The following is a 25800-nucleotide window of genomic DNA, read 5'->3' as shown; positions in this document are numbered from 1 at the left end:
CAAGCAAGCCCCCTTCCCCCAGCTGGTGAGGAGCACCCCTGCAGGGCCCAGGCCCCCAGGGGGACACAAGCAGCCTTCAGTGTCTGCAGACCCCAGGGGCAGTGGGAGGGAAAGTTGAGGACGAGGCCGGGTGGAGAGTCACCGGGTTGCAGCCGAGAAGGACAGCTGCAATTCTCACGGCATCAGCAGGGTGCAGCCACGGGATGTGGGAAAAGCCAGATGCAAAAACTCAGAAGCTGTGGCCACCCGCAGCTACTGAGGCTTGACTCGGGGGGCGGCTCTTGAGGAACCAGGGCTTGGCTTTGATTTTTTTTTTAAATGGGAATCATTTTTTAAAGCCCTTTATTAAATGTGTTATCATATTGCTTCTGTTTCATGTTCTGATTTGGGGGCCACAAGGCATGTGGGAATCTCAGCTCCCCAACCAGGGATTGAATCCACACCCCTCTGCATGGAGAGATGAATTCTTAACCGCTGGACCACCAGGGAAGTCCCTTAGCTTTGATTTCATTTTAATGAATTTCAGTGTTAACACTGAAGCTTCACCCCTGACACCGCCAGCCTCTTGGCTGAACACAGAAGCGGTTTTTGATGCAGCTCCAACCCCGGGGGCCCAAAAACGGCCGTGTTTGAAAAACCACAAGACAGCCAGATGGCAACTCTCATCCACCATTTATTAGATTTTAGAAAAAGCCACAGGTTCAAAAACCCAAAAAATCAAGTTTATAATCTTTATATAATTAGTTCAATGGAACACTACTTTAATCTCAATATGTATATGATCATGACACATTCATTCCTGTAAAGTCAGAGATAAAAGTACAGTGAAGGTGGACTTTTGCTCTACCTGAGTTTACATTTCATGCTTTTCATGGTTTCGCCAATTTAGTTGTTCTGGAGAATGTGCTCAATTCAAGGCCAGGAAGGCCAAACCTAGTCACGTGTTCCTTGGGGACCTCTAGGTTTTTTTCTAATAGTTAGGATTATTCTATCGCCCAAATTCTTCAGGTATTGACCTGTTGTTAAAAATCTTATTTTGGGCACATGTTAAAAATGAAAGTATTTCATACATTAACTTTTCCTTCTGAATTTGTGTTTCAAATGACACAATGAATTTCAGGATTCCTTGATTTATTTTCTGTAAAGTGAAAGTAAAATGTTCTAAGCATGTCAAAGCACATTTCCGAATGAGAGCTATTTGGAGAAAGTTTGCCCTCGGCCGTGGCTACACGTACTTGTTCAGCCACTCGAGTAAGTTCCTCCTCGCCTCGTCAATGTACGGCTTGTCTTCAGGAGAACAGTCTTCTCTCTTGCGATGCACAAAACCATGCGTTTGCCCGGAAAACGTTTTAATTTGATATTCCACTTTGCAGTGCTCTTTCAGCTTCTGAGTCAGCAAAGAGACCTGGTTGGCAAAAGATGTCATGAAGACAGGATATTAACCCTCCAGCAATATGTTCCAGTCTCCACTCCTTCCCTGAATGCTCATCACAGAGCTTTAACGTCCATGCTTTAAGCGCCAGAGCTAGAATGAAGCTTTCACTTTTAATTTTATAACTGACACCATCCTAACCTCTGGCAAAAAGAATTCAGAGCAGTATGTTGATAAAAATGATACATCCACTATTGTGAAGTTATATTAATATATTCACATATTACTCAAAATATCAATCTATTTGACCACATAATATTCAGTGGATTCAATCTGTACTTCAGTAGATTCAAATATAAGTTGTTTGAAATGTATATTCAACATTAATATAATGCATTGGTTGTAATATGATGTATTGTATTTGGATGGCATCACCAATTTAATAGATATAACTTGGGCAAAGTCCAGGAGATGGTGATGGACAGGGAGGCCTGGCGTGCTGCTGTCCATGGGGTCCCAAAGAGTCGGACATGACTTGGTGACTGAACAACAAGGGTTGTGAATAACCACAGTAATTTCCAAACAACTGCTTTGAACCACAGTTCCCTTCTGCCTTTTCCTTATCAACATACTGGATTTAACAAAGCCATGTCTTCAAGGACAGAGAACTTATGGTAATTGGTCAGTTACACACGGGGGACAGGGAGGCAGGGCCATGCCAGCAGCTCTCTAGGGTTACAATCCGTCCCAAAGAAAACCCACTTTTAAAATTTCAATGTTGAAAACTATCTGGAGCAACACACAAGTCCTTTGGGATGTCTTCCCCGAATGTCAAGTCATCCTCTTAAACAAGATGCCAGCTTACCTGCTCGAGAGGAACCACAGCATCGTTTTCAGCAAAAATGAACAGTGTGGGATTCTTCAGAACGTACACGTCTTCAGCGTCTTTGATGATGCCTGGAGAAGGGGCAGACACGAGGGTGTGATTCCCGTACACGAGCCACAGAAAATGACGTGAGTTTGATTTTCCAAAGGAACACATGTGCTTTGGGGGTTTTATCTCTCTTATTTTTTAGCAGCTCCACAGAAGTGGCCTAGCCCATACAACTGGGCTCAAAGAGAAGGCTGTTGAGTCAGCTCTCCCTTCTCTCCACCTCACTCACCAGGAATTAGGTCATTAAATGATGACTGTAGACCTTGCCGGCTGCCTGGCTGGTAAAGATGCGGCGGAGCAGCCTGAAAAATGCTCCTTCCTGGAGTGTGCCTTCATTTACTAAGAACTGATAACTTTCTAACCTGGACCATCAGACCAGGGCTGTTCTGGAAGTTTCTCACAGTCTACTCAAGCCCGGAGGTTCTGACTTCAGTGTTTGATGGGGTATTTGTGCTCAAATGAGACCAAGCGTATGAAGTCCCCGGGGACTTAGGGGACTTAGGGCACAGGGCCCTAGCGAGTCACTTATAATAATTAGCTTTTATCCTTCTAAAGGTGCCTTCAGAAATTTAGAGATCATTTAGTCAAAATCTTCACTGATTCAGACAACTGTGGGTGTGCTCAGTCCTATAGGAAAATCCGTAAAAGTTTTGCCATCCATTGATATTTTGAAATAAGAGAAGTTCTAAGTGAAAGTCGCTCAGTCATGTCTGACTTTGCAACCCCATGAACTATACAGTCCATGGAATTCTCCAGGCCAGAATACTGGAGTGGGTAGCCTTTCCCTTCTTCAGGGGCTCTTCCTGACCCAGGGATTGAACCGGGGTCTCCCATAATGCAGGTGGATTCTTTATCAGCTGAGCTGTCAGGGAAGCTCAAGAGGAGCTTTAAGGAAAGATTATTCTGGCACCTATTAAACATGATATGGATGATTTTATTTAATGAGAATTTGCAGTGGGGGAGGGAGAACAGACTCAACCACACCGTAAGGACAAAAGGGATTTACTGACAATAAAGCAGGGTGAGGACTGGTGGATGGAAAGTCACAAGGGACCAAGCGGAAAGGGAATTCTGGTCAGATAGCATTTGACAAAGCCTTCGCTGGAGACAGGGCTTCGTCTGGTGGCACAGACGGTAAAGAATCCGCCTGCAGTGCCGGAGACCCGGGTTCGATCCCTGGGTCAGGAAGATCCCCTGGAGAAGGGAAAGGCTACCCACTCCAGTATTCTGGCCTGGAGAATCCCATGGACAGAGTTACAGTCCATGGAGAGTCCTTGGGGTCACAAAGAGTCGAACAGGACTGAGCAACTAACACTTTCTCCTTGCTGGAGGCAGGCCAGGGTGACAAGACATCGAGGGTGGGACATGAGGAGTCTGATCACGTATCAAGGGTGGAGGATTCTTGCTAAACTGACCCAGTGGGCCAAGGACAGAGCCCAAGGTCGGGACCTAGGCAGACAGAGGACTCACAGAGGAGCCTGACTCGAGGGTGGTCATGGGGAATCCTGGTTAGGAGGGAGGAGATAAAATGTCCCCATTTTCTGTAGCAAAGTTAGGTAACCCGGAGAGCCTCCCTTTAGCTGAAATTCTTCTCTAGAAGGTCAGGAGCCATGGGAAAGAAGGCCATGCTTTCTGCACTATCCTGTTAAGGCCAGGCTGGGTGGCTGGACCCCCGTTGGAGACTCCAGGGCTCTAAGACCAGCTCGGCTCCGCAGTTGGCACTTCGCAGAAGCGGCCACGAGGGGGCGTCGGCGAGCAGTCAACGGTGGCCAGCCCCATTGCGTACAGCAACTAGCTACTTACTAACACCTTTGTGTAAGTTAACAGGTAAAGGGCTTTTTAAATGCTAAAAGTAAGTGAAAATACCACAGTGAGGAACCATTAAGCGAAATAAGAATCTCTAGCATAACTGTGGAATATACGACTATGAAAAAAAGCCAAAATCAAACGTTTCACATCCTAACTTAATAGTGTTTCTGTACACAGATGCTGAAGCTGAAACTTCAATACTTTGGCCACCTGATGCGAAGAGCTGACTCATGTGAAAAGACCCTGATGCTGGGAAAGATTGAGGGCAGGAGGAGAAGGGGACGACAGAGGATGAGATGGTTGGATGGCATCACCGACTCGATGCACATGGGTTTGGGTGGACTCTGGGAGTTGGTGATGGACAGGGAGGCCTGGAGTGCTGCAGTTCATGGGATCACAAAGAGTCGACTGAGAGACTGAACTGACTGACACAGATAACAACGTTCTTATGTCACTGCTGTGATACTTTTGGTCTATCTGGATGAAATGTTTATGTTGCTATTTACATTTTAGAGTGGGTTTTCCCTTTCTTCATGTATGTGTGTTCAGCTGCTCAGTCGTGTCCAACTCTTTGCGACCCCATGGACTAAACAGTCCACCAGACTCCTCTGTCCATGGGGACTCTCCAGGCAAGAATACTGGAGTAGGCTGCCATTTCCTCCTCCAGGGGATCTTCCCAAGCCAGGGATCAAACTGCATCTCTCGCGTCTCCTGCATTCGCAGGAGGATTCTTTACCACTAGCGCCACCTGGGAAACCTGTGTGTGTGTGTTTGTGTGTGTGTGTGTGTGCAGGAGGGCACACATGTGTGAGTAGTTGAGAATTCATATCTTAGAAAAAAAATATTTTCAAAGCTGTGACTAACGCTATTGTTTGATATTAACCGTTATCGTGGAAAGAAACATTATCCCCTCCATCCTAAGTGAAAAAAATTGAGCCCTTGGGTTAGGGGGCTTCCCCAAAGTCATGCTGTCGGGCCCTTGTTTCCTCTGGTCAGCTAGAACACACATCCGCCTCTAGCTTCAGATTTTTAAAACCGTTTCCTGAAGATCAGCACAACGTCTCTACACAACCGGGTTTTGTGTTACATTCGGGACCCTCAGCTGGGGAAGAGGCTTGCGGCCATTGTCACTCAACACATCCTCCGGTTTTCACTGTGTAAAAACACACAAGGCTGATTTACCATAGATGGACACCCCTGCCCTGAGTTCTGGGTATTTCAACATCAGGTGATGAACGGCAATTCCACCCCAGCAGAATCCCACAACGCCGATTCTCTTGGCGTGACACTGTTGCTTCAGATACTTCAAGACTGCATCGAACTCTCTAAGAAACAGAAAGGAAAGTCATTCAAGGGGAATAACCGGGTGGTTCAGTGGTTACAACTCAGCACCTCCACTGCCAGGGCCCAGGTTCAATCGCTGGTCAGGGAACTAAGATCCAGCAAGTTGCACAGCACGACCCCCCACCCCCCGCCCCCGCCAAAAAAAAAAAAGGTGGAGGCCCCCTGAAAGCGAGCCGGGCAGCAAATGCCAATGGTTACAGGGCTTTGTCAGCAGCTGTTCCGGGAGGCTCTGAGATCCCTACCTTCAGAGCCGTGCCCTCCTGCCCAGCTGATGAGTAACCAGTGCCCTATCCCCCGGGAAGTCTCCCTGCCAAGCCCAGCCTCTTCCAACCACCCGACAGGGCGGCACAAACAGGACAAGCCTGAGCAACAGCCTCCCACAGCCTCGGAACCCAAGCCAACGACGCAGCTCAATCCAAGTCCTGCCCCGGAAAGCACCCTCCTGCTCCTCTCTCTCCTCCCCAGGAGGGCCCAGCCGCAACAGGAGGCAGCTCCCCAGCCCTGTCTGACCGGGCACCTTTGTGCTCCCTGACCAACACTTTAATTCTGCCTCGCCTCTTTCCTCTGGTGCCCAGGAGCCCAGCGGTGTCGGGAAAGCCACAAAGACAAGGCAAGCCCGAGGGGACCCGGGACAGGGGCCCTCCTCTAGCAAATGGCTCATTTGCAAATTGGTCGTTTGGAACTCATACAGCTTTTTTTTTTAGACGCAAGATGCCAAAATGGAGGTAGGGCTGCAAGCCATGCCCAGAAAGTTCTGCTTGTTCTGATAAGAAAGAAATGCTGTCTGTTTGCAATTAAGGATAAAGAACGGGAGAGAGAAAACAATTCTCTTGCACTTGTTTTCTCCTTTAATCATGAGATATCTTGGAACATATTTAAACGTTTGTATCATACCATTCTGGGTGCAAGTAGTTTTCACAATGTTAGAAGAGCAGTAACTGAGGAATTCTGCAAAATGAAATGGAATAAGCCATTGTTTGTGTCCTTTTGGTTTTTCTCAAATGCAAGAATAAGTGCCTTAATTGGAGGGGACAAGAAGGAAGAGGGCATTTCTGTAAAAATTCTTCAACCGACTCGAGTGACCCTTTCTTTGCTCTTGTTGCTGCGAATATTCCCCACTTTCCCGGGAACACCAGGATTTAGCTTTAAGAGAATCTCTCTTGGTCCATATACCTTGGGGGCCTTGGTTCCAGGAGTGTAATATGTGACTCAGGCCTGGCCAGTCAGAGCATAAGCGATCTCTGGCCACAATAATTGGTTCAAGGATGGACTTGTGACCCAGTCATAACCATCAGGACAAAATGGGAATTCTGCTGGGTTGCCAGAAGAAAAGTCAACAGGAGGCTGGGGCTGCTGCAGCCAGCTTGTCATCCAGAGGCAAACGCCGCCCGAGAATGGAGCCAGCATCAGACAAGGGTGTGGAGGTCGAATCGCGGGGATACCTTCCAAGCTACGGATCAGCCTCTGCTCAGAGCCAGAAACTCCCTCTTTTCGGTTCTGTCAGCCAATAAATCCCATGACTGCTTAAGCAGTAAGTTCAAGATGGCTTTTCTTTCAAACAAAAGACTTGACCAGGCACAAGGACTTCAGTCTACTTTCCAAATTAGTGCTTGCATTTTATGTCTCATTTTGATTGAAAAGGTGTGGTTCTCCTTATCCCCTGAGAAGGGTTTCCTCTGGGCTGCTCTGATGCCTGCCAGAAAGGACCACCCAGATCTGAGCTCACAAACACGAGGCAGCCCCGTGGGCTCTTCCTCAAAACGTCCTAACTAGTTTCTCCAGCCCACCCCACACGCAAAGCTGTTTCACAGTCATGTCCCAGGCTCTTGGGTTTTCTTTTTCTTGTGTTTCGACTTCTAATTTACTCTTAACTCTGCTTATTTTGTTTTTCTTCGGCTTGCAGCTTGAACCCCTGGGAGGGAGGCCTGGAAATGGATAAATGTGTGGGAGCTTGGGTCCCCAGTGATCTCAGGGTCCATCCTGGGGAAGGGAGAAAGCAGGATGGGGACAGAAAGTGGGGAGTGGCACAGTCTCTACAAAAGCCTCAACTGGCTCCTCGGGGAGCTTGGAGCTGGGGTGACCTCTGAGGGTCCCCCAGCTTGGGGTGAAGGAGCCGGGCCTCTGTACCCCTGCAGTGAGATTCCCCAGGATGGGACGCAAGACAAGGTGCTTCACACCCTAGAGGCAATTCCAAAGGGAGCCGCTGGCCCTGGTCTCCCCCGCAGTGAGACTCTGAGGTTGTTACTACTTGCTGATACGCTCCAGCAAGAGGGGAGCTCCCAGGGCAGCCTGCAGCATTTCCCCAGACTGATGGACTGTGCAGGGGCCCGAGGGAGACCCTGGCCTAAGCCATAGAGCGGCACAGCTGCTCCACACAGGCACCCAGAGTGGGGGTGACCAGAACAGAACCCCGGGGAGCATGGGGAGTGAGGCGGGGTCGAGGAGCTGCAGCGGACAGCAGATAGATAGGCTGGGGAGGTATCTTCTGACTCTGAGCAAAGGCTGATCCAGAGCTCAGAAGGTATCCCCGAGATGCCCATCTCCACACATTTGTTTGATGCCAGCTCCATTCTCGGGCCCCTGGGGGCTGGGGGCAGGGGTCAGCGTAGGGTCCCCCGGGTCGGGGGACGGAGGGGCCTGCAGCCCGGGGTCAGCTCTAGAGGAGCAGAGAGTCCGGGGACCAGGCAGCCACAGGCAGGGAGCCTTGTTATTGCACTTGCCCCAGCCTGGGCTTGGGGGCAACTTATCAAACACGAGGCTCACGTGTGTAGCGGGACAAAGTCCAGTGATGGGAGACGAGGCCTAGGGATGGTGGAGTAGTTTGCCTGGGACTCAGGTCTCTAACTCAGGAGGAGCTTGGTCCTGGAGAACATCCTGCCTCTTCCCCCGGCTCCATTCTTCACCCTCCAGACAGAGAAGGGATCCGAGTGGCAGCTGAGCACTCTGGTCCTTGCTTCTGGACTGGCTGGAGCCAATTCAATGAAAGGCTGCAATCTGGGAGATTTCCCGCCCCCCACTTTTCTTCCCACTGTTCCCTGGACCCTGGCAAGACAGCAGCCCTGGTCTGGCGAGTCTGGTCTAAAGACCCGCAGTTTCCCCAGGGAGGTGGGGAGGATCGCTGGGGGAGGACAACAGCACTCAAGGCTTCGTTTCCGATCCGCTGAGCAGAAACGGGCCTGAGGTTTTCTCAAGTCTCTCTTCTTCTCTGCCTGTTGTTTCAAGCGGTTCTGCGGCCCGAGGGGGAGGAAGGCGTGTTGATATATGGCCCCCAAGAGCCCAAGGGAGAGGGCACCCCAGGGACTTCAAGAAAGCTCCCTCAGCATCCTCACCATGAAGAATTTCCCAGAAGGCAAAGCAAGTGAGCTTGCCGGCGGCAGGGTGCCTGTGGGGTTCTACCCCTCCACTGCATAGACCTTGTCTTCCTGCCTCAGGAAGGACTCGGTGAGCAGCGGCCTCTAAGGTCCTACATGATGGAGAAGCCAGACCCTCCCCTCCCTCCAGCCTCTTGCTTCCTGGGTCCCTGGGGGCTCCACCAAGACTGCCATGCCGGCTGGTGACACACTCGTAAACTTACTTATCAATCTTTCTGGCATTTCTTGTCTTCAACCACTCCGGGAAGGTGGACCAGTCCCCCGAGGGGTGCCATGGCTCCTGCCCGACAAAGAAGTCTGGAACAATAGTTCTGTAAAATAGGAGAGCCGCCCGTCTTAGTGTCGGAGCTGCTGGGACTCGGTCTCTGTTTACCTTCCTTACGAAACCTGGCGTGCTGGCGGTCCTGGACCACGGGAAAAGAAAAAGCAGTGGCCACCGGGCAGACTGTGATCACGGCAAACAGGCCAGCTGGCCCCAGGCCACAGCATCTCGGATTTCACGACCCAAGGTGCACGGGCCGCCAGCAGCCTGATCAGAGCCCAACCCCCCCGAAACGCCTGCCTCAGCACAATGCCCATGAGGTGTGACACCGGGGACAAAGGTTCTGGGTGGCACCTACCCCTGGGGAGCCGCACCTCTCGGCAGGCCTTTTGAGTTAGCCTCAGGCCAACGGGCACACCTCTGAGTGGGCCAGTCACCATGACCAAGCAATTTCTCAGCCTCCTCTCAAGAGGCCAACGGGGCACAATCTCCCGCCTGGAGGGTCTGGTCTTGGGCAGGCTCTAAAAGGGCTGAGGAGCGGACAAGATGGCTTGTAGGGTCCACATCAGCCTTCCATGGTCATTTCAGGCATGTCAACCTTCCACGAGCATCAGCCCAGAGACTGGGCAACGTGGCTCCAGCCAGAGACCCAGTTCCTAAAGTAAAGGTCACGGCCATGGACAGAGGAACACAGCTCCTCCTCCTGCGGGGGTAGGGGGTGGGGTGGGAGGAAGAACACTGAAATCGGGTCAGAAGAATCTAAGTTCAGGTCCCAGTACTGCCCCGTTCTGCCCTGAAACCTTATGTTGTTGTGAAGTCATGTCCAACTTTTTCCCTTTTGGCAACCCCATGGACTGTAGCCCGCCAGGCTCCTCTGTCCATGGAACTCCCCAGGCAAGAATACTGGAGTGGGTTGCCATTTCCTCCTCCACGGGATCTTCCCAACCCAGGGATCAAACCCTCATCTCCTACATCGGCAGGTGGACTCTACCACTGAGCCACCAAGGAAGCCCCCCTGGAACCTTAAGAAGTCACTTAATCACTTTCAGCTTTTTTCTTGATCCGACAGAGATGCCGTCAAGCACCACCCAACCTCAGAAAACTATTCTGAAGGGAAAACAGACAAGTATGAAGGGCTTTGTAAGCCACAGGCGTCTTTACCCAATTTTTATGTTCCATCTCCAGCTAATGGACCCACCTGAACCAGTCCATCCTAAAGGAAATCAGTCCTGAATACTCATTGGAAGGACTGATGCTGAAGCTGAAACTCCAATGCTTTGGCCACCTGATGCGAAGAACTGACTCAGTAGAAAAGACCCTGATGCTGGGAAAGATTGAGGGCAGGAGGAGAAGGGGATGACAGAGCATGAGATGGTTGGATGGCACCACCGACTCGATGGACATGAGTTTGAGCGAGCTCCGGGAGTTGCTGATGGACAGATAAGCCTGGCATGCTGCTGTCCATGGGGTCACAGATTCAGACACGACTGAGCGACTGACCTGAACAGAACTGAGACAATAGAAGCCTCCATAATATCCAGCCTCCTGGTCACAGCAGGTGACCTAGGGCCCCCAAGACCTCTGCCTTCATGCCCCAGTTTTCTGACCAGCAAAATGAGAACTGCAACAGCCCCGCCTCGGCAGAGTTGTTGGGAGGATGAAAGGCAATTGCCCAGGACCTCACCCTAGCCCACGGTCTGGCTGAGCCAGAAGGCAACCAGGATTGGCTGTTGTTTTTATACTGGGGTAGCCCCTGGAGAGTTAAGCTGCTTCATCTTCAAGAGGCTTCCCTGGTGACTCAGCTGGTAAGGAATCTGCCTGCAATGTGGGAGATCTGGGTTCCATCCCTGGGTTGGGAAGATCCCCTGGAGGAGGGCATGGCAACCCACTCCAGTATTCTTGCCTGGACAGAGGAGCACAGCAGGTTATAGTTCATGGGATCGCAAAGAGTCAGACATGACCGAGCGACTAAGCACACATCTTCAAAAAGAAACCTGAGGGCACGAAAACGGGAAAAGTCAAATGAAGACCCTCTCTCCAGTCAACAGTAAATCCACATCACGCGTCAGTGGGCATGCACCCTTTAAATGGGTTCTCCTTGTAGGAAAACCAGGCAGGGGCTCCCTTTGCTTTGCAGCTTCTCTTCTTGAGAAAACAAAGGGAATCAGAGCACACCACACTCAGGGCTTGCTGGGCATTACACTTAGCGAAGCTGGACAGAAGGAAGGGTCCCTCCCCTCTCTCCTGCAAGCTTTATTGAAAAGAAAGTGAAAGTCACTCAGTCGTGTCCAACTCTTTGCAACCCCATGGACTATACAGTCCATGGAATTCTCCAGGCCAGAATACCGGTGTGGGTAGCCTTTCTCTTCTCCAGGGGATCTTCCCAACCCAGGGATCGAACCCAGGTCTCCTGCATTGCGGGCGGATTCTTTACCAGCTGAGCCACCAGGGAAGCCCAAGAACACTCTAGTGGGAAGCCTATCCCTTCTCCAGTGGATCTTGCCGACCCAGGAACCAAACCGGGGTCTCCTGCATTGCAGGCAGATTCTTTGCCAGTTGAGCTCTCAGGGAAGCTTTACTGAAGCTACTCCTAACACCAGGGCGGTGGGGAGCACACAGATGCCAGCATTCACCAAAGGTGGCCATGGCCACGCAATGTGACCAAGAGATGACCTTCGGGAGGTGAGGGAGGTCTCACTCTGACATGATAGTTTGCGTTTAGACCAGGATAACCATGGGCGCCCTGTGTGTGAAAGCTGACCCCAGGTAGAGATGCTTCAGGAGCCAAGTAATGGGTCTGTTTCGGAGTTGCTGACTTCTGTCCCAGCTGTCCTGCACTAGTGTCTATGTGGGGCCCCACATGGGGAAATAACTCTCTCAGCATCCGGCAGGTCTACACAGCCAGCCAACCAAAGAGGATCTGAAGGCCAGAGATTGAGTTGGGAGCAGTTGGCTTCCATTGGATATTGGCTATCATATGACATTCTCCATTTTAAGGGCTTCCCTGGTGGCTCAGACGGTAAAGCATCTGCCTGCAATGCAGGAGACCCAGGTTCGATCCCTGGGTCGGAAAGATCCCCTTGGAGAAGGAAATGGCAACCCACTCCAGTACTCTTGCCTGGAAAATTCCTTGGACAGAAGACCCTGGTAGGCTACAGTCCATGGGGTCACAAAGAGTTGGACACGACTGAGTGACTTCACTTCCTTTTTTCTTTTCAGTGAGATAAGAAAATAGATAATGTATGTCAGAACACAGTCAGGGTTTTTTGGTTTTGTTTCCTTTGAAGGAAACAAAATACAGAAATTTACATGAATTTAAGCCAAAAAAAAAAAAACCACAATTTCATACGTACGTGTATCCATTTCCTGCAATCATGTCAGCCATATATCTGGTGTTGGGCAACTGCCAGCCAAATATATCCTGAATGACAACCACAGCTTTGCCAGCGTCCACGGGGGATTTGGTGAGATAAGCCTTGATGTGCTCCACTTGAACTTCATGCCCCAGCCCTCCATACTCTATTCTATGGCCAATGTCACACGGACAAGGATAAGCTTCGTTAGCCATTGGAGGTACTCAGGTTGGGCTACAGGGAGAGAACAGGCATTATACTCTGAGTGGTGCAAAGCCAAAGCTTACAAACAATGAGTAAACGAAATCAAGAGTACAGGGGAAATTAATTTTAACTATGTTGTTGTTTAGTTGCTCAGCTGTGTCCGACTCTTTGCCACCCCATGGACTACAGCCTGCCAGGCTCCTCTGTTCATGGCATTCTCCAGGCAAGAATACTGGAGTGGGTTGCCATTTCCTTCTCCAGGGAACCTTCCTGACCCAGGGATCAAACCCACATCTCCTGCACTGGCAGGCAGATTCTTTACCACGGAGCCACCAGTGAAGTGTATTCAGGCACGAAGTCAATGATCACTTCTAGTTCTGGGTAATAAGATCAAGGCTGATCAGAATCCACTCCCATTACAAACACTAGAAGCACAAGAGTATGTGCATGCATGCTCAGTCATGTACAACTCTGCAACCCAACTCCATGAACTGCAGCACACCAGGCTCCTCTGTCCATAGGAAAGATTTCCCAGGCAAGAATACTGGGGTAGGTGCCCAGCCCCTACTCCAAAGGATCTTCCTGATCCAGAGACTGAACCCGCATCTCCAGCATTGGCAGACAGATTCCTTACCGCTGAGCCACTAGGGAAGCCCCTATGACATTCCAGGGAAGGTAAAGTAATAGAGAAAGAAATTAAATCACTATTGCCAGAGGCTGGGAGTGGAAGAAGACTGACTGACTGCGAAGGGACAGGGAACTTATTGGGGTGATGGACATGTTCTATATCTTGGTTTTGGTGGTGGCTACCTAGTTCAATACTTCAGCATCAATCAAACTGTACACTTTAAAGGAGTGAATATATCATACTTCAATAAACTTTCCTTTTTAAAAAATGGCAGATTAACAGGAGAGAGAGCATACATGTTATTAATGTTTTTAATGAGTACACAGGGGCTTTGCAGAAAAGAAGTGAAAGCCCAAGAAGGAGACACATGGCTTATATACCATTTTAACAAAGGGTGATAAATTGTGGAGATGTGACCAGGAAAGACATGGGGAATTGATAAAAAGAAAAGGATCTTTGAGCCCAGTGCGTTAATTCAGACTCGTCTCAGTGACAGCTTTTCATCTCTGGTGATAAGAGTTGCTCCTCTCATTGGGCAGGGGTGGGGGTGGGGTAGTTATGGCCTAATTTTAAGCAGAAAAGCAGAAAGTGGGGGTGAAAAACAACTCTTTTTTTCATCTGCTGTTTCTCAGTTGCCTTCAGCTCAAAATAATCAATACGCCCAAATGGCATATTTAAGGATGGCATTCTCTGATCCTCTTAAAGTATATGTAATTGACAAGAGGAAAGAACAGAAATAAGCTAAGAATCCAATTCATGAAGTGAGAGAAGGGACTTCCCTGGTAGTCCAGTGGTTAGGACTCCAAGCTTCCACTGCAGGGGGCCTGGGTTCAATGCCTGGTCAGGGAACTAAGATCCCTTAAAGCTCAGCTTAAAAAAAAAAAAAGTGAGGGGAAAAAAACAGAATAAACCCCAAAGAAGAAAATAATGAGATGAAAATAAACAATGAAGAAAACAGAAAATGATTAAAATCTGAGTTTTTTTGAAGTTATAAAACAGGTATATCTCCAGGAAACCAGATCAGTAAAAAGGACAGAATGACAAAGACACATAACAACAACATAACAGCACAAGGAATGAAAAATGTACATATTTTTCCTATTAAAACTCAGATAGTATGAACAACTTCATGCTATTAAATTTGGACACAGAAAAAAAACTGACAAATATACAGAACACAAGAGAGGGAAACATTCCTAACTTTAGAAATCAATGGAAAAGAAAAAATAAAGGATGAGGCAGCAGGAGATTAAAAGAGATTAAAGAGAAATAAAACCAAATGCACTGTGTGAGTCTTGACTACATCTTGGTTCCAAATTATGAACAGTTACAGGGTTTCCCTGGTGACTCTGGTAAAGAATCCGCCTGCCCATGCAGGAGACGTGGCTTCAATCCCCGATCCAGGATGATCCCACATGGCTCGGTGCAGCTAAGCCCATGCGTCACAACAGAGCCTGCGCTCTAGAGCTGGGGAGCCACAGCCACTGAGCCCGTGCACCTCGACTCCTGAAGCCCGCGATCCCTAGGCCCACGCTCCACAGCAAGGGAAGCCGCTGCAAGGAGAAGCCTGCACATCGTTACAAAGAGCTGCTGCCACTCCCCACAACTAGAGAAAAGCCTGAGCAGCAACGAAGACCCAGCAGAAATAAATAAAATACATAAAATTATAAACAAGTAAAATATATAAATAAATGAAATAAAATTATTTTTAAAAGAAGATCTATAACAGACATTTGGGGAATAATCAAGGAAATGAATATGGATGATAGTTGATATTATGAATTAATATTAAGTTTCTTTGGTGTGATAGTTATGCAGGTGAACATTCTTAATTTTAGAAGATGTATGTTCAAGAAGGGGATGAAGTATCAACATCTGAAGTTTACCCTCAAATCATTCATCAAACAGACATGTACAGACACACATATAGACACATAAAGCAGTTATGGCAAGCTGCAAACACTTACTGAATCTAGGTGATCAGTATACAAGTTGGCTTGCTTTCTGTGTGTGTGTGTGTGTTTGGCTGTGCTGGGTCTTCACTGCTGCACGGGCTTTTCTCTACGTGCAGTGTGCGGGCTTCTCCTGTGACCACAGGCTCTAGGACATGTGGGCTTCAGGAGTCACCGCACATGGGCTCGGTAGTTGCGGCTTCTGGGCTCCAGAGCACAGACCCAATAGTTGTGGCACACGGGCTTAGTTGCTTTGTGGTATGTGGGATGTTTCCGGATCGGGGATTGAACCCATGTCTCCTGCATCGGCAGGTGGATTCTTTACCACTGAGCCACCCGGGGCATCCTTTCTTTCAGTTTTTGAAGAACAACAAGGAACAGTGTAACTGGAACAGAAAGATCAGGGAGGGCGGTGGGGGATATTCCACTTCCCAGCATCCTCCAAAAGCTCCCATCTAATATGGAGGAAAAGCCAAATTATTTCTGCAAGAGGGGCAATGGAGAAAAGAGGGAGAACAGTCAGGGGCTGAGTAGATTTTTCAGGTGCAGCCAACTGGTTTTGTTGACAGATGGCATGGGTAGGGTCCTTGACCAAAAAGAGTCAGGGGTGACTAGGTCTTTTGCTTGAGCAACTGGGAAGGGACAGAAGGTCTCAACGGGAAGGGGAGAGTGAGACAGAGCAGGTTTGAGACCAGGACTTCAGTCTGGGGCGTGAGAGTTTGAAATGGCTCTGAGACACCCTGAGCGGACAGTTGGATGACAAGTTCAGGGCCGGGGCTAGGCTGAAGACATGCATTTGAGAGTGATCAGCACACACAGTCGAACCTCATGATCTGCAGATTCTATATTCATGAACTTGCCTACTTGCTACATTTACTCAGAAGGCCAAAATCAATACTTTCAGGGCTTTTGCGTCATCTGCAGGTCTGTGTAGAGCTGTGAAAAATCTGAGCCACTGAGACGTGCGTTCCCAGCCAAGGTTGAACAAGGCTGCGCTCTCACTTCCTGTTTCAGCTCTCATGCTGTGAACAAGTGTCCTTCTCGTGGTCTATTTAGAGCCACGTCTTTTGTAATTCTGTGCTTTTTGCTGGTGGTTTCATGGGAAGTGCTGAAGTGCTGTCTACTGTTCTAAGTGCAAGAAGGTGCTGATGTAACCAAGTCTAAAAAAACACTTAATGAGAAAACTGGGGGGACTCCCTTGGTGGTCCAGTGGCTAAGACTCCGAAGTCCCAATGCAGGAGGCCTGGGTTCAACCCCTTGATCAGGAAACTGGATCCCACATGCTGCAACTAAGACCCGGCACAGCCAAGTAAGTAAATAAATACTTGGAAAAGATTGGAGAAAATCAACGGACTGTGTATTTTTGGTGATATTGAGAATCATTTTAATGGTGGGGGTGGGGAGAGGGAAAGAGGAATGGTATTATATCAGCAAAAGTTTCGGTTTAATGAGTCCTAGCTTTTATAGCAACATGCTAACACATATACTGATAAAATGACCAAAAGTCTGGGGCTCTCCCAGTAGGGCCATGACGGTGGCAGAGAGTGTCCAAGTTCTGACAGTGCTGGACGTGAGGGGTTCAGGAGGGTCCGTTGTACTAGTCTCTGGACTTCCATACACACTTTAGATGTTCCACAACAAAAAGCTTTCAAACTCTCATTAAAATTTTAAACACTGTAAGATAAAAGGTTCCATTAAAAAAAGTGAGGAAAAAAGATACAGACTAAATGAAGTTATTCTTTTCAAAGCAGGGGCTGTTGTATCCAGATAAAATACATGAGGAATTGTTAGAAATTAACAAGAAAAAGACAACTCCAATAGAAAATGCTCCAAAGGTATGAATAGGCAATTCATAACAGGATATACCTGAATGGTCCGTAAACATATGAAAATACACTCAACCTCAATGGTATTTAAGGAAATTATACTAAGAACAACACAAGATACCATTTTACCTCTTGCAGATCAGCAATAAGTCTTTTAGCACCAAGATATGATGTCCGTGTAGGGAGGAGGAAGGGAGTAAAAACTGCTACACACTTTGGGAAGCAGGTCAGCAAAGGCAACAATGCAACCCAGAAATCCCCCACTGGGTGTACTCCCTGGAGAAATTCATGCATATGTGTGTATGTGCTCACCTGCGCACACCCGCAGAGGATGTGGAAGACTGTTCTTGCCATCAAGATGTAGCAACAATTTCAAGCAACCTATGCAAACAATCTAAGGACCATCAGGAGAAGAATAGGATACACTGTCATTTACTCACTGTCATGGGTTAAATCATGTCCCCCTCCAAAGATACTGTTCAAGTCTGAACCCACAGAACCTATGAAAGTGGCCTTATTTGGAAATAAGTTCTTTGCAGAGGTAACCAGGTTACGAAGAGGAACTAAAGAATCTCTTGATGAAGGTGAAAGAGGAGAGTGGAAAAGCTGACTTAAAACTCAACATTCAAAAAATCAAGATCATGGCATCTGGTCGCATCACTTCATGGCAAATAGATAGGGAAAAATGGAAACAGTGAAGGACTTTATTTTCTTGGGCTCCAAAATCACTGCAGATGGTGACTGCAACCATGAAATTAAAAGACGCTTGCTCCTTGGAACAAAAGCTATGACCAACCTAGACGGCATATTAAAAAGCAGAGACATTACTTTGCCAACAAAGGTTCATATAGTCAAAGCTATGGTGTTTCCAATAGTCATGTATAGAGATGAGAGCTGGACCATAAAGAGGGCTGAGTGCCAGAAAAGTGATGCTTTCGAATTGCGGTGCTGGAGAAGACTCCTGAGAGTCCCTTGGACAGCAAGGAAGTCAATTCTAAAGGAAATCAACCCTGAATATTCATTGGAAGGACTGATACTGAAGCTGAAGCTCCAATACTTTGGCCACCTGATGGGAAGAGTCAACTCATTGGAAAAGACCCTAATGCTGGGAAAGATTGACGGCAGGAGGAGAAAGGAACAACAGGGGATGAGATGGTTGGATGGCATCACCGACTCAACGGACATGATTGAGCCAACTCCAGGAGAGAGTGAAGGACAGGGAAGCCTGGCATGCTGCAGTCCATGGGGTCATAAAATGTCAGACATGACTGAGAGACCGAACAACAACATCCTGGAGGAGGGTGGGTGTTAATAAAATTAATGACTGGTGTCCTTAGAAGCGGAGAAGCCAATGGCACCCCACTCCAGTACTCTTGCCTGGAAAATCCCATGGACGGAGAAGCCTGGTAGGCTACAATCCATGGGGTCGCGAAGAGTCGGACACGACTGAGCGACTTCACTTTCACTTCTCACTTTCATGCATTGGAGAAGGAGATGGCAACCCACTCCAGTGTTCTTGCCTGGAGAATCCCAGGGACGGGGAGCCTGGTGGGCTGCCGTCTATGGGGTCACACAGAGTCGGACACAACTGAAGCGACTTAGTAGTAGTAGTATAGGCACACAGGAAGGACAGTCACGGGACAACAGGCGGAGGCTGGAGTGAGGCATCTACACGCCAAGGAACGCCAAAGACCGCAGCCACCACCAGAAGCCAGGAGAGAGACAAGGAAAAACTCTCCTTTACAGGTGTCAGGAACAGCATGGCCCTGCCAACATCTTCATTTCAGATTTCTGGCCTCCGGACAATGAGAGAGTAAGTTTCTGTTGTCTTAAATCACCCAGTTCGTGGTGATTTGTTACAGCAGCTGTAGGAAGCTAATCCATTCTTATAAAGGACACTGCAAGTTCAGTGAACAAACTCCATACATATGTACCAAAATGTTCAATCTCGAAATCTAATGCTTTATAAAAAGACAATGGCTTTTTGATGCTAAACAAATACTAAGACCTCCAAATAATAATACTCCATTAAACACTGTAGGAAAAGTGTAACACATGGGAATAAAACACACCACACATTACACAGTGGTTATTGTCAGGAGGTAAGGGATGGAGACTATTGGTTTTAACTGTATTTGCTACATCTTATTTCCTTAAAAAGCTTTGATTTGGGGCTTCCCTGGTGGCTCAGGGGTAAACAATCTGCCTGAAAATGCAGGAGACACAGGTTCAATCCTTGATCCAGGAAGATCCCACATGCAGCGGAGCAACTAAGCCCATGCACCAGAACAACTAAGCCTGTGCTGTAGAGCCCACGGACTGCAACTTCTGAGCCCATGGACTGCAATACTGAAACCCAAGCACCCTCGAGCCTGCGCTCCGCAGCAAGAAGCCATCTCAGTGAGAAGCCCTCCCAGTGCAACTGGAGAGGAGCCCACACTCGCGGCACCTAGAGAAAATCATGTGCAGCAACGAAGACGCAGCACAGCCAAAATCAAATAAATAAATAAATTTTTTTTTAAGTTCTGGTTTCAAGTACATAGGACAAAATATTCATATCTTAAATCTGTGTCATGTAACTATAGGTGGCTGTTACATGATATCCTGTACTTTCTACCAGATTCTAAATGTTCATAACTAGCAATAAATATATTTTAAGGAAAGAGAAATTAAGAGTTAGTCATTTGACGACCTCCCTGGTGGCTTTGTAGGAAAGAATCTACCTGCCAATGCAGGAGACTCGGGTTTGATCCCTGGGTCGAGAAGATCCCCTGGAGAAAGGAATGGCAGCCCACACCAGTATTCTTGCCTGGGAAATCCCACGGACAGAGCTGGCGAGTTACAGTCCACAGGGTTGCAAAGAGTCAGACTAAAAACAACAACAACAACAAGACTGCCTGCTAAGCAGAGCTCTGGAAACCAGAAAAAATACAAACAGAGTGGGCCATTGGATCGTAGAAAAATCTGACTGTACCTTTCATGGCTTTGCTTCCGTAAACGACATTATAGAACGAGGATTAGTAAGAGAAATCAGAGCAATAGTACCAGTGAATTTCATGTACCACTGCACACGGTTTCTTGAAGAGCAATTCCTCCGGCTAATTTCTTACCTGGGCAGTCCAATGAGGATGCAAGACAGCAGAAAAGTAGCAACCTCGAATCAGAATCTTTTTCCTTGACTTTCCACCGCTATCCACTTTCCAAAAGGAATGTTTACAGCCAAGAGAGCCGCTCTCTGGGCTGATCCCGAAAGGTCTTTCTCCCGCAGAAAGGGCTGGTGGCCAGGGAAGGCTTGGCCATGCCACACACGAAGGCTGGACTCCTGCCAGAGCCTTCACGTGGCACAGCAGCCCAGCCCAGCCTGTGTGCCCCAGCCCAAGGCCACGGCGAGCAGGGCAGACAGTTTCTCTGTGAGCCAGAGCCTTGGGAAACGTGCCCTTGACGCTCGACTGACTGTACTAGACATAAATTTTCTGCACAGACAGTTTAAGATTTGGGCCCTTCCCTCACCCCACCCCCCAAGTACACACTTGTTACAACATAATTTTCAGGAAACAAAGTAAAACTATTATGACTCCCAAAGAGTTATCAAAAAGACTTCATGTTAAGGCTTGTGCATTACTCGTGTAATAAGAGGAAATAAAGCAGATGTTGTAACGGGGCCTAAGGGGAAAAGGAAAGGGCACAGACGTCTACCCAGGAGAGGGGTCTGGAGATGAACTGTACGTGGAAACCAAACCAATTTTTCCACCATAGGGGAGGAAGCCAATTAGTTTATCACCAGACAGGACAGAATTTACAAACCTATCAGCAACCCCCAACATTCACAGAGCTGCAGAACAGCTCCAATACAGTGAACAGGGCTGGAACCATACAGCTCAGAGGGTGTGCTACAGTTGACGGGTACTTTTCCACTGAAACAGAGTTCCTCCAATGACATGACAAGGTCATGGTGAGTGATAAGGTTTCCTCCTGTAAGGGGATCGAACTGTGGGCTGACACCTATGGTGGGGGCCTCATAAAATGTACCAAGAAGGGCTTTTCTGGATCATGGCAGGTGGGCTTAGCCACACGTACCAGCCACGCCGAGATCAGATCTGCGGTCTTCACCGCAGACGCCTCCAGAAGTCAGAGTCCTCTGTATGACACCAGGGGTGGCCAGGACAGACCCCAGCAGGGGAGACCCCGAGGGGCACATTTCTTTTGGCAAGGCCACCCAAAATGCAGCAGCGAAGCCCACGATCCGCCCACCACATCCATGCAAGATCCCACACAACTGTGAATGACTGCAAGAGCCACCTTCTACAAACCGGTTTTCTCATCCCTCGACAAAGATGCTCTCCTTGATCCGACTCCAGTCAGGACCCTCTGAACTCTCTTCTCAGCCAGGCTCTGACTTTGGGCTTCATGCAGTGTTAGTAAGACTCTCGGCTAAGTCGGTTCAGCCCCCACTCTCCGTATCTGACTCAGTTCCTCTTCCTCCACCACCCCCCAGGGGATGTCTGCTCACCCTGGATCATCTTCTGTAAGAATCCTGTTAGGTCAGCTTAAGCCGGAATCCCCTTGTTTTCATCCACTGACCCCTACTCTGCTCTCTGGCTAGAAATTCCCACTTTTCCTGACATTTGGAGTTAAAGCCCTTTGCCTCTCTCCTACTGCAAAATCCTGCTGGAGTGGTCCCTACAGCTATCACAGTGGTCCTGAATAACTCTACCTTACCGTTTTTTAACAAGCATCACGAATGATTAAATTTTTCTCTAACACCCTCCAGTCCTCCTTCACACAGCAAATGTCTCCACCAAATTACAAATCTAGACCCACAGAGGGAGAAGGCAATGGCAATCCACTCCAGTACTCTTGCTTGGAGAATCCCATGGATGGAGGAGCCTGGTAGGCTGCAGTCCATGGGGTCGCAAAGAGTCAGACACGACTGAGCAACTTCACTTTCACTTTTCACTTTCATGCATTGGAAAAGGAAATGGCAACCTGCTCCAGTGTCCTTGCCTGGAGAATCCCAGGGACGGAGGAGCCTGGTGGGCTGCTGTCTATGGGGTCGCACAGAGTCAGACACTGATGCGACTTAGCAGCAGCAGCAGACCCACGGAGATCCCTGGGGCGTGTTCCATCTGCAAAGTCAAGGGACTGCTGTGTCCTCCCTCCTCCCCTAAGATGCACCTTCCGGAGGCATTCTTTTACTCCTTATGAATGTGTGCTTCTTGACTTCTTCTTTTGAAGCAATGATAACACTTGCCTAGTTCCCTCATTAATGAATAAAACGGAATCTTTAGCATATGCTCATGTTTGTATTCAGTTCAGTTCACGATTTTGCCTTTCGCGGAAAAGTACCCTTTAACTGTGTAACTGAACACTCTCCTTTTCTCACTGGAGGGCAGAAGATGAGAGAAAGGGGTGGTAAAGCTAGTTCCTGCTTTCATACTCCCAAGGATTTAAATAACTCGGGAGTCACACTTCTCAAAGCAATGAAGATTCTCTAACAGAGACAGAGAAGCAGATCTCAATGAGAGAAGCCAATTGGCATCGAGGGAAATGTAACTAGCAAAGAAGTCAAGGAATAAAGTGCCAGCAGCCTCAGAGGTTTAGAGATGGAAACCCCTGCAAAGACATGGAAAGCAACACTGAGGAATGTTACAGGACCATGAAGGTGGCTGCCGGGAAAGCCTGGGGGGCTTCCTTTAAGGGTAAACATTGGAATTTGCAGGGCACTCGATCTCCAGTCTCTACCCTTAGAGATGGTCCTGTGAACATCAACTCCTCCAGTTATTTTTGTTTTTCAGTAAACATGGCTTTCCCTGGTGGCTCAAACAGTAAAGAATCAGCCAGGAATGCAGGAGACCTGAGTTCAATCCCTGGGTCTGGAAGATCCCCTGGAGAAGGGAATGGCAACCCACTCCAGTATTCTTGCCTGGAGAATTCCTCAGACAGAGGAGACCAGCGGGCTACACGGATACCACTGCATGACTGATGCACACACACAGTCAGGGCTGCATTTTCCAGAGGGTACACAGTCTTGAGAACATTAATTAGAAAACAAGATGGGATGAGGCTAGATTGGCCTGTGAACTTGGCAACCAGACGCCTGCCTTTGGCCTTTTCTTGGACTGTGGCGAGGCCCAGATGGCATTCCCACTGATACCCACAAGGCTCACTTCTGACCACCTTACTTTAAATGGGCTTTGAAAACAACAGGTGGCATTCCCATCAGCAAGAGGCCCTAAATCACAGGGCCCAGTGTCAGCAAGGCCTGGGCCTCACCTCCTGACACACGTGGCCCAGCGGGAACTGTACAGTCTCTGCTGGCAGGACCCAGCCAGCACCCAGGATGCCACGCTCCTAGACCAGCCCCAGTCTCTTTTAACATCACACTAAGTTGCTTAGTGTCCAACTCTCTGCGGTCCCATGGACTGTAGCCCGCCAGGCTCCTCTCTGTCCATGGGATTTCCGAGGCAAGAATACTGGAGTAGGTTGTCACTCCCTTCTCCATCACCCGTTAATAAATGCTTCAAAGTGTGGAGAACGGACTGGACCCGGGTATGCTCATTTCCCTCCCGCACACTTTTACATTAGTAGGAAGAACTTTACAACCAAAATGTTCAATTGTAGGAACACAGGCACGAAGAGTATTTAATAGCATACAGGAAAGGATTGTGACATGGTGTTTCATGGGGAAAAAAAAGATTGCAAATTTATGCAGAGTATGAGTTCAACTTTCTTTTCAAAATGTACAGTGAAAATGTAGTACAGGAAAACACTCCAAAGCACGATGGCGGGGTGGCGGTCCTGCAAGGGACAATGTCCTGCTTTGCTGTAAGCAGGTGTTGAGAGTGAATTGGATAGGTTCATTCTCTGTGCACATATGCCAAAGACCTCCTTTGCCTCCTGCGGACGCACGCACGCAAGTCAGAACAGCGCCGACCTGCAGCACGGTCCTCAGGCCAGCAAAACACACTTACCTCCTCCAGCCGCCTGAAGACCGCTGTCCACCCCGCGAGAAGGAGACCGGACAGGAGAGGGCAGCGCCGCAGCCCTGCGGGACCCAGGGGAGCCGGTCGGGGACCAGCCGAGGTGGGAGGCGCCTTCGGCCGAGACGGAAGTGGACGCGGTGACGAAGTGCGGCGGGATCCCGGCGGGCCAGTGGCCGTCCAGGATTCCAGCCTCCAGGAAGGCCGGAGACGGAGGGCGGGGCGGGGAGACCTGGAGGGAGGAGGAGGGAGGGAGGAGGAGGAGGGAGGGAGGAGGAGGGAGGGAGGAGGAGGGAGGGAGGAGGGAGGTCGACCAGGAGGATGAAGACCGCGAGCCCCTGGAATTTACATGTATGGTTGGTTCCGGAGGCCTGTGATTCCTTTGTTGTTGTTCAGTGGCTAAGTCGTATCTGACTCTTTGCGACCCCATGGACTGTGCAGCTCGCCAGATCTCCCTGCCCCTCACTATCCCCCTGCTGCTGCTGCTAAGTCGCTTCAGTCATGTCCGACTCTGTGCGACAGCAGCCCACCAGGCTCCTCTGTCCCTGGGATTCTCCAGGCAGGAATATGCCATTTCCTTCTCCAAGACATGCATGCATGCTAAGTCACTTCAGTCGTGTCCGACTCTGTGCGACCCCACGGACAGCAGCCCACCAGGCTCCTCTGTCCACCAGATCCTCTAAGCAAAAATACTGGAGTGGGTTGCCATTTCCTTCTCCACACTATCCCTTGAGTTTGCCCAAGCTCACCTCCATTGGATCAGTGATGCCCTCCAACCATCTCATCCTGTGTCATCGTCCCTCTTCGCCTGTGGCTTCTTGACTATAAATCTAAGTTAGGCTGTTTTAAAAAGTAGGTGACTAGGTATTCACACCTGACCGCCCGCCCTCTGCCTCTACTCCGTAATTTGTCAGTTCACCTGATAACCAATGCAACTGGCCACAGAGGAAGGTTGAGAGAGAAACAGGAAGGAATAAGTGGCAGAGGGAAAAGGAACAGCAGTTTTTTTGACACCATAAGAATTTCATCCAAATTTCTGATAGCCAGAGAGGCCAGAGCCTTGCTAATTGAGATGCTTGTAATTGGAAAACTTGTGAATTCAGATTAAGGGTGACGTTTTTCATAAGACATTTTTTCCACAGAGGGATGATGAGTCAATAATATAAAAAGCCTGCAGCAATAAGGTTTGTGAAACTTAATCTGATTGTTAAAGAGTAATTTTCAAAAAATGGAAAACAATGCTCACACAGATATGAAAATGACATGTGTTGAAGATTTTACTTATTCATGAATTAATGAAAACACCAGGCACATGTTAAAACTAGTTCAAAAGAAAGTTTTGGGGAAGTCCACACGTATGTGGAGTAAAGGAATGTTGAAAATGCAGACGAAGGCAAAACCGGCTTTTTTCCCACAAGACAGAGGCAAAGGTCAGTTTGTTTATCTGTCATTTCCATACAACTTACTGAATTGTAAAACAGCTCCCAGACACTGAAAGACAAAAATCAGACAGCCTGAAGCGTGACCTCCACACAAGCATATGTTTCCATGGAAACACAAAATTGTTTCTATAAGACTATTTCTAAGCATCTTGTAAGTACCATTTACAAGGAAGTGTTAGATGTGACTGATTAGGCATCATTTTTCCTGTATTTGCTGAGTTTTGCTTTCCAAGCATCATTAGTGACTTCTTCTTTATTAACACTAGTTAACATGATGGATTTCATATTCAAAGCTCTATGCATGTCTTGCCAAAACTTACCAA

General features: G+C 48.5%; 1 protein-coding gene across 2 annotated transcripts; it reads right to left on the bottom strand.

Moving 5' to 3' along the window:
* Positions 1 to 655: 655 nt before the first annotated feature.
* On the bottom strand, positions 656 to 24163 carry CMBL (carboxymethylenebutenolidase homolog). Of its 2 annotated transcripts, none has more exons than XM_055554946.1 (6): positions 24027 to 24163; positions 12446 to 12679; positions 9034 to 9141; positions 5298 to 5440; positions 2238 to 2329; positions 656 to 1405 (listed from the first exon to the last, which is right to left on the bottom strand). In XM_055554946.1, exons 2-6 carry the CDS (start codon positions 12658 to 12660, stop codon positions 1226 to 1228), a joined length of 738 nt encoding a protein of 245 aa, XP_055410921.1. In that variant the 5' UTR covers positions 12661 to 12679; positions 24027 to 24163; the 3' UTR covers positions 656 to 1225. The 2 variants fall into 2 exon arrangements, with proteins under 2 accessions (XP_055410921.1, XP_055410920.1); XM_055554945.1 differs by lacking the exon at positions 24027 to 24163 and adding an exon at positions 20166 to 20421.
* Positions 24164 to 25800: the final 1637 nt, after the last annotated feature.

This window comes from Bubalus kerabau, chromosome 18, assembly GCF_029407905.1.
Source record: "Bubalus kerabau isolate K-KA32 ecotype Philippines breed swamp buffalo chromosome 18, PCC_UOA_SB_1v2, whole genome shotgun sequence".
Taxonomy (NCBI): Eukaryota; Metazoa; Chordata; class Mammalia; order Artiodactyla; family Bovidae; genus Bubalus; species Bubalus kerabau.
The sequence above is the reverse complement of the archived record's forward strand: the minus strand, read 5'-3'. Positions and strand labels throughout refer to the sequence as shown.

Excerpts from the sequence above, each read along its gene's own strand:
- CMBL (XM_055554946.1), bottom strand. The coding sequence starts at position 12,660 with ATGGCTAACGAAGCTTATCCTTGTCCGTGTGACATTGGCCATAGAATA. Across the intron at positions 9,142-12,445 it reads ATTGCAGGAAATGGATACAC|AACTATTGTTCCAGACTTCT; the intron begins GTACGTATGAAA and ends CCTATTTTACAG. Across the intron at positions 5,441-9,033 it reads AATGCCAGAAAGATTGATAA|AGAGTTCGATGCAGTCTTGA; the intron begins GTAAGTTTACGA and ends TCTGTTTCTTAG.